This window comes from Cryptomeria japonica, chromosome 8, assembly GCF_030272615.1.
Source record: "Cryptomeria japonica chromosome 8, Sugi_1.0, whole genome shotgun sequence".
NCBI lineage: Eukaryota > Viridiplantae > Streptophyta > Pinopsida > Cupressales > Cupressaceae > Cryptomeria > Cryptomeria japonica.
The window spans coordinates 601,684,640-601,693,522 of record NC_081412.1 but is presented as its reverse complement, the minus strand read 5'-3'; the positions used below and the strand labels follow the sequence as shown (position 1 = coordinate 601,693,522).

General features: G+C 34.9%; 1 protein-coding gene across 7 annotated transcripts; it reads right to left on the bottom strand.

The window, feature by feature from the left end:
• Window positions 1–331: 331 nt before the first annotated feature.
• Window positions 332–7,007, bottom strand: LOC131027092 (receptor-like protein EIX2). Of its 7 annotated transcripts, XM_059209707.1 has the most exons (6): window positions 4,140–7,007; window positions 2,687–4,044; window positions 2,475–2,593; window positions 1,949–2,168; window positions 1,728–1,837; window positions 838–1,305 (listed from the first exon to the last, which is right to left on the bottom strand). In XM_059209707.1, the coding sequence occupies exon 1, from the start codon at window positions 6,378–6,380 to the stop codon at window positions 4,161–4,163; it is 2,220 nt and encodes a 739-aa protein (XP_059065690.1). In that variant the 5' UTR covers window positions 6,381–7,007; the 3' UTR covers window positions 838–1,305; window positions 1,728–1,837; window positions 1,949–2,168; window positions 2,475–2,593; window positions 2,687–4,044; window positions 4,140–4,160. The 7 variants fall into 7 exon arrangements, with proteins under 7 accessions (XP_059065687.1, XP_059065685.1, XP_059065690.1 ...); XM_059209704.1 differs by adding an exon at window positions 332–831 and having other exon boundaries at window positions 1,142–2,168; XM_059209706.1 differs by having other exon boundaries at window positions 1,728–2,168.
• Between the last annotated feature and the right edge of the window lie 1,876 nt (window positions 7,008–8,883).

The window sequence follows — 8,883 nt, the reverse complement described above, 5'->3', positions numbered from 1 at the left end:
AGTGAAAAGCATGGAAAATTAAATTCATTCATTTGATTAAAGTTTTGGTATTTCATTTCTTTTCTAAACAATGTTAAATGTCTATGAGAATTTTTTATTAAATATCTGTATATTATTTGAACAAAATAATCATGGTAATATAATTTTTTAATTCATATAATTATTTAAAAAATATGGTTACTTATATTAATAAAAAAGGTGAGTAAATAGTTGCACACTAAAAATTCAAATGGGTTACAATATCACAATTACAAGAAGCTGCTATACAGTGAGAGCAAGAGTGAAGGAAGGAAAAGGTAGATCTTCGACATCCAATTATTGGAGTCTGATATATTCTTGTGAGGATCTCAACCACTATTACTATCTTATTTATTTGAATAGCAACAACTCAAACAAAGAAATATCAAGAATCAACCAAGAGAACTTGCTGAAATCCGACCAGATAGCAGTCTCACCACCAAAGACCAGGTGAAAAGCACAATGGTTATTGGTAGACTAAGACCATTCTCCTTAAACACAACCTCTTCTCACATGATGTGGAGAGGCTTAAGAGTAAGCATCCTAATTGCCATGAACAGATTGGCTGCCTCCTCAATGATTTCCATGAGACAAAGACCAATCTCTAATGGAGGTGGATGTCAGAAGGCCTCAATGATTCAGAAGTACATGGAGGTAAGCAACTTCAACTGCACTTTTATTTGTTTGTTCTTGACTCTGCATAAACACATTAGAACACATATCACTGTCCTTTTCAAGTGCCTCTCCAGTACTAGATCGATCATGATTCCACTTTGGGAGATCTTTTGGATCAGAAACAGGCCCAGATAAGGTCTGAAATTGGAACACAAAGTAGATGTTAACATACAAGAAGGCAGACAAAATTTGATACTTAAATTTCTTTTTGAATAAATGAATCGTTTCTGAATCGAAAGATGATACTTAATTCCATTAGCATTTATTACAAATAATGCTATGTCACTGTAAATAAGCAAAAAATTGAAACGTGGATTATCAAGTTAGCAAGCGCTCCAACTTGCAACTTCATCACAGCCAGATGAACTAAAACTTGGAGCCTTTATACATTGTAGTAATGAACTTGTCCTAGATTTTTTTCTAAATTTCTGTCGTACTATGGACTTACCATGCATGTGTTTCTGCGCACTGAACAAAAATATCTTCTCACATTGATTCCCTTCACAGTTTATTCAGCCATCCTTGCTTCATTTTCCTAATATCAAACATAAGCTGTATTCTCAGAAATTCTCCTCATTTATTGATGCAGGAGCATCCGGGTCTAGTGGCGATCTGCATCGCCCAAAAACATTTGTTTGGTTTATTTTCTTCAGTTTCGTTTGGCTTATCAGAAGAGGGTGAAAGGGAAAGTTTAAAATATGAACTTGGTCCTGAGTATGTTAAGGAACCTTGCTCTGTATATATGTATGCACAGTGTGAAATTATAGGCAACGCACTTAATTGTTTACAGAGAGATATCAACGCAGTGATTGCAGAATATACATCAAAATGGATATATACTATATAGATACCTTGCAAAAGTTTAAAGTATTTATGCAATTGGCAGGTGTTAAGCCAATGCCCACGGCCTTTGCCAGTACTCTTACAATTTGTGAATGGGAGCTTTGGAACAGGGCATAGGCATCCATCTTTAAAAAATTTTGTCAGATGATGTGGTAGTTATGTATGCAAAATTGGGAAGCAGAGAAAGGCACCTGAACTGTTTGACAGAATGCCTCAATGTCGAAAAGGCTTTAGATACTTCCAAGCGAATCAATGTGGCAGGCGTAAAGCCAAATTGCTCAACCTTCAGCATCCTCACGGTCTGTGAACAGAGGACGGGCATCTTTTCAAGACTACATTTCAATTGAAGAAAGCAAAGTGTCTCTGCTATTGCGTTTGTTAATTATTTTTACTGTTGAAGATTGAAGGCGACCTGGAGTTGTTTTCGTCTTGCATCATTTATCCTGCCACCCTTCCTAGATTAGCCACGTTACTGTAGATTTCCTCTTGCAGGCCTCATAGAAGCCCTGACTTAATCTAGAAAGAACATTCTTATCCCATTCAAGGCCTCAAACTCAGTTGTGACATGGGTGCCCCTTAAATAAGCATCAGACATAATGCAAGCCTCAACATAATTTAGAAGGGATGTTTTCCTGACACAAAACCCATTCAAAGTTTTACTAATAAAATTAACTAAATTTAGATCTAATGATGTTGACGATAGAGGAAAAATCAAGCAAAAACTAGTCTGCCTTCTAATAATCCTCTTTCCACATTCTCTTCTTTTGAACAAGCAAATCTACCTTCTTATTGTGTTCAGCAATCAGACAATATAGGCTTGAGTGGGCAAGTAACACAAATACATACATACTAACACTTGTCCATGAACAGACTTAAAAAGTAGGACATAGATTGCACAACTTCAATAAGCACAAACACTAAGAATTGAAAAAACTCACTTTGCCTTTGCTGTAGATTATGTCCTGCATCAAACATTATCCAGTCGAAACAAGGAAACCAACAAACAGGGGTAAGAACGGCCAGGACCTAGCAATATAATTCTTCCACCCTTCTAACCCTGCAATAAACAGAGAAAATAAATAAATAAATAAATTCTTCCCACAAAATAATTCAACTGCAACTATTAAATCTAGTTTTCAATTGTACATACCCAAGTCTAAATGATAAAAGATGGAAAACTTGTGACAGACATTGTATACAGCAATCGCCCACTTGTGGAATACTTTGGCGACGATCCATGTAGAAAGTGTTTCTGAGTGATTTGCTTATATAAGTTCACCCACTATGTTATTTGTGACTTAAGCAGATCTGTCAAACTTTTGCACAAAATAATGTCATTAACATTCATCAAGCTCCCATAATTCATTCAGGCAATCAAATCGACTGAAATGCTCCTCTTGACACACCTTCATTCCCACGCTGCGGACTCGACTGCCACCGTCTAATGGTTGAGATCATTGATGCACCATTAAAGTTGTTCATTGAAGGAACTCAAACTTTTGGACTTATCAGCTGTAATTTCATGCCAATAAATTTGGAGTGCATTCTAGAGAGCTTAGAGTGCAAGTACACCTTTTCATCCAATAAAAGATTAAAAAATTGAGCCTCTTTCTCATCTATAGGCCAAAAACCCATAGAATAGATGTATCAGTAAAGATAGGAAGAAGAAACCATCCAGAAAGGATTCAGTTGCAACAGTCTCTTCAACTTCTATTAACCCATTAAAATGGGACAAAAGTAATTTATTGACAGCAAAAAAATATTCAGACCAAAATTTGACGAGGGAATTTCTTTATTAATAATAAGGTTATGGTAATAATCTTCTTTTATTATTCAAAATTAAAATTAAAACTATAAGCAATGTATTTATACTTGTTGAATGAAGCAAATTGAGTGACAAGTTAATTTTCTTAATTAGATTGTTATGAAATATTGGTATGATCATTTGGATATCCTTTGCAAACACAAATCTAACATAAATACTGTAAGATAAGTTACTCTTTTGATCTAAATGCTCAACATAGATTATGTATGTTTTAAACATTTGATAAAAAAGAGAGAAATAATCAACAATAATGATTTGGAATAGTTATTAGTTGCATGGAAAAATAAAAACTTTCAAACTGCATTTGACATTAGAGCTTTTTGTCTATACCCAAAAACGTCAAAGGCAATTCGTCAACAATATTTTCATTGATTGCTTTAAAATTTGATAATAGCAAGCTTAAAAAATAAATTTAGATGACAATTACTTGTGGACAAAAGGAAATGATGCCAATGCCACCATTACATTTATTGAATTATATTCTGTTTAAAGGTATGCATAAAAAAAAATGTTTAATACAATCCTAGAAAACATAATTCAAATGAAAAATATAAGATCTATCAATAATTTGAAGTGAAAATGGTAGTTTTTACGGACACCAAAATTAAATTCTATTGAAAATACCAAATAAGAAATAGAACATTATTAATGTATGTGGAGATTGCTTACAATAATTCCAAGATCTGCAAAACACACAAATATGAGAAAAGTTATATATTTTTTTAATGATAAATCAAATGAGCTTTAAACAAATTATAATATTTTCATATTGACTCACCTCAACAAAAGAAATAGAATTTCATAATGTCAAATTGCGGAACCGTGGAAAAAAAAATTTCAAGACCAAATCAACTCCTTTGAAGTATTTTTGTTGCCACTTTCTTCTTAATACAATAAATACAACCACTGCTGCAAAACCTGCTCCATATGACAGTCCCAATCCAATCCCATACCACACACTTTCCTCACTTTGCTTTTCTTCGTTAATAGATGTAGAAACAGGAGGAGGAGCTGGAGCAAACTCTGGCCAATTGCACTTCTTTGGTAGTGGACATCCCCATAGATATGGATTCTCTAAATAAGATGATTTCTTAAATGTTGTCATGTGTCCTCCTTGAGGTATATTACCAGAAAGGTTGTTGTTGGAAAAGTTGAGGGCTCCCAAATAGCTCAAAGAACCAAGATCTGAAGGAATTGGTCCAGAAAAATTATTTGTAGATAAATCTAATGTTTCCAACCATATCATTTCTACAATACTATTTGGAACAACACCATTGAGATTATTCATAGAAAGGTTGAACAAGTTCAACCCCTTCAACTTTCCTAAATCAGAGGGAAGATCCCCATTTAGTTGATTGTTTGAAAGTTCTATTGACACCATGTTGGGGAAAATATATGTGTAGTGTTCATCTCTTCCCTTGGAATCCATATTCAACCCATTCTCATATGTGTAAGATGACGGTCCTGGGGCAGCTGTTATGTCAAACTGAATCATGCTAAATTCCTGGTGTGGTTCTGTCATCATTGCTTGTAAATTGAAAATGCTACGTGGTATAGATCCTGATAGGTGATTTGAAGAAAGGTCCAAGATCTGGAGGTGCTTCAACTGCCCAATTTCAGCAGGAATGCTACCTTCAAAACTATTCTTCCTCATTGCCAAGACTTTGAGCTTCGAAAGGTTTCCAATTGACTTAAAAATGTGTCCTCTCAGTAAGTTTTGCCCAACATCTAGAAAATATAATTCTGTGCAGTTTGATATGGAAGGAGGGAATGATCCGTTGAACTGGTTATTCTTTATCACTAGTGACTGCAGTTTACTTAGCCCACCAAACTCATATGGAATCATTCCCCCAAAATCATTATCCCCCAAATTCATTATTTGAAGCTGAGAACAGTTGGCCAAGCTTTGAGGGATCATTCCATTCAACTGATTATTTGCCAAATCTAACATAAATAGCGAAGAGCTAAACTGTAAGGTTGGAGGGATCTTTCCCGTCAGGAAATTGTGGTTGAGTAGCAATATTTGTATACCAGGAAGCCAAATTGATGGTAGTTGTCCGCTTAATGCATTGTGAGACACATCGAAGACCTCCAAGTATTTCTGAGCTGAACTGTTTAGCAAAAGGCAACCTTCCAGAAAATTTCCTGTGAGATTGATTGACAATAGATGACTCATATCCATGAGCCAAGAGGGAATTTCTCCAACAAGATTGTTGTCAGCTAATTGCAAGTCTTCAAGTGAGAATTGAGTCGAAATCCACGACTGAATTTGACCATCTGTCTTACATGATTTCATATGTAAGGTGAATAATTGGAATGATGGAATCCAAGTAGTGCTGATATTAAGTTCACAATCAGACAGAGACAGGTCCACTAATTTGCTAAGGTTGTGAAAAAAAGCCTCTGAAATTATCTGATGGCCGTTTAATGTGAGATAGAGATATTCAAGTGAAGAGGGCAGCGTTGAGGAAGCAAATGCATTCCCTTTAGCATCCAAGTACCAAAGGGAGGAGAGCCTCGAAAATGAGGGAAGAGTTCCATTTAGCTGGTTGTAAGACAGAGCCAAGTATCTTAATGAAAACAGAGCCCCCAAGGAATCTGGGACAGAACCACTTAAAGCATTATAAGAAACATCAAAATAAACGAGCGAGGAAATGTTGCCTAAAGAATCTGGGATAATACCACTCAAGTGATTGTTGGACAGATATAGAAGACTTAGCGAAGGAAGACTACCGAGACAAGATGGTAAGCTCCCATTCAGTTGGCTGTTTGTAATACCAACTTCACTAAGGCTCTTGAGCATACAAATAGTACTAAGGACAGTTTCACCTCCGAAACTGTTGTCATTTAACCTAAGGACGTCAAGAGAAGACATGTTTGCAAAGGACAATGGAATGTTCCCACTCAACATATTACCGCTTAAACCCAGGTGTGTGAGAGAAGACATGTTTGCAAAGGACACTGGAATGTTTCCACTGAATCTATTATAGCTTAAACCCAGGTGTGTGAGAGAAGACATGCTTGGAATTTTCCCACTCAAACTATTACCACTTAAATACAGGTATGTGAGAGAAGAGAGGTTTCCCTAGCAGGGAGGAAGAGTACCTGATATTCCAATCCAAGAGAGGTCTATGGTTTCAAGAGAAGTGAGGGTGCACAAGCTCGGCCATATGATGCCTCCTTCCACCAAACGCAGGTTCGGATTTAGAAACCCCATCAGAACAACACTGACTACATGATGCGTGGTGTTACTGCAGGATATGCCGTTCCAGTCGCAACAATCTGTTCCATTCTCCCACGAATAAAAATAAGAGGGATGAGATTTATTTTTAATGTGAAGAAGTGCTTCCCTCTCGCTGTGGATACATCCGCAGCAGAAGCGGAGAAGAAAGAGGGGAATAACACCCAACAAAAATAACTTCGTCATCGACGCCATCGAGTGTTTTGGAGTGTTTGAGTGCAACTGGGTAGCTACTATAAATAAAGACGAAGAGGAGATGTTTGAAAGGAAGCATAGTGTAGGCGCTGCGAAACATCGTGAATAAAGAAGAAAGATCCGTTTGAAAGGAATGGTGAACACACATTTCCTGGAAATGTGAGAAGATAGACTTGACTCGGCGTGTCAACAAGGGCAAGCGTAAGACATACGATATGAAAGTTGAATAAATGCAGAATGTGTAATTTCTATACAACTTGACTGATTAGACTTGTCGTGTCAGCAAGGGCAGCCGTGAGACATGCGATGCAAAACACAGAATGAGCAATTTCTATATAATTTCCAGAATAAATAGTTGAGTGATTTGATTTGGCAGAGTAAGAAGAGGTTAGCAATATAAAGAAGGGGATGAGTAGGGTTAACAAAGGGTAAACACAGTTTTCTTAAAAATATGAGAAAATTGTAAGATGCACTAAGATGTCATGATTGTCATTTATTAATATTTTTTGGGGAATGTTTTTATTTTGTTGTACATTATAGATAAAAGAAATTGTAAGATGTTGTGATTGTAAATATAAAAATTATTTTTACAATTTAAATTGACTAGTAAAATTAATGGAATAATATTTATTGAATTCCTCTTCCTATTATCTATCTAAAATAAGTGTTCTATTTTGTTTTTAATTCATTCTTTCTTGTGTTCATATATACATTACTTATTTGAAGTCATATTGTGTATAAATTATACAAATATATAAAAAGATTTTCTAATTTTGTCACAACTTCATGTGATTTTATTTTCAATGTGTAAAATGCAATATATGCCTTATGTTGATATACACTCATGCAAACATATTATTTATATTTGCATCAAATATTTATTTAATTACTCATAAAAAATGTATATATCTTATGGAAGATCTAAAAAGTTAATATAGAGACAACATCACATTAACTAATTTAAAAAAATAAATAGCAAGAAAGTGGAATCCAATTGCATAAACTAAATAAAAAATGCAAATAGGTGAACTTATTTGGAATTCTACAAAGTGTTAGTGAATCGAAACTATTGTATGAATACTATATCAATTTACAACTTCCCTTCGTATGGCTTATTCCCTTCATGCAGGTCCTGTTGTCATGATGTTAGTTGCAATCTAACATAACAATCACAAAAATCACACAATCAAAACCTTGCGTGATGTATGTTAAAAGTCTCAAATCAAAAACAATATATACATGATGTGTTGTATTATTGCAAGACATGTCATCCCCATTGCAACAATTTGTTTCCTTTTCTCACGAACACATGGGAGAGTGATGAGAAGAGTTCTCTAAGGCAACTTTAATGTGAAGAAGAGCTTCCATTTCCCTCTCGATACATCCACAAAAAATGTGGAGAAGAAAAGAGGGGAATAATAACCAACAAAAATAACTTTGTCTTTAGTGTCGTGAAATATTTTGGAGTGCTTTAGTGAAACTATGTAGAGGTACCATAAATAAACAAGAAGAGGAGATGTTTGAAAGGAAGCAAGGTTTTGTGTCTAAACATCATGAAGAGATGTTTGAAGGGAATGCTTGGCATTTTCAATACAATTTGACAACAAGGGAAATGACCTAGTAGTTAAGTGTGTTCCAATAGTTGTTATAGCACTTGTTGATTTACTGGCCAATAGTTTTGGCAATATTATGTGAGAAAAATAACAAGTGTAGAAAATTGCATAGGAGAACAATAGCGCATAACACACAAATTTACGTGGAAAAACTTGGTAAAAATGTACCAGTAAAAAACCACGAGCAAATTATCTTTCACATTGATTCTCAAGAATTACAGAGTTGCAAGGATCTTCAAAAAATGTACATCAAAACATGACTTCAAGCAATATAAAACAATTGAGTTGCAGAGTCCTACTTAAAGACAACTTGTTAAATATAGTGAGTAAGTATGACTCACACAACTACATGTAAAACACATGTCAAAATTACTATTTATAGTAAGTTTCCTAACAAAAAATTTCTATTTATGGTAAGTCTCAACCACTGCTAGATGATAATTCATGATGAATCAACCACTGCAAGATGAGAA

Bases quoted from the DNA above. Each gene is read 5' to 3' on its own strand.
- LOC131027092 (XM_059209704.1), bottom strand. From the start codon at position 6,380: ATGTCTTCTCTCACACACCTGGGTTTAAGCTATAATAGATTCAGTGGA.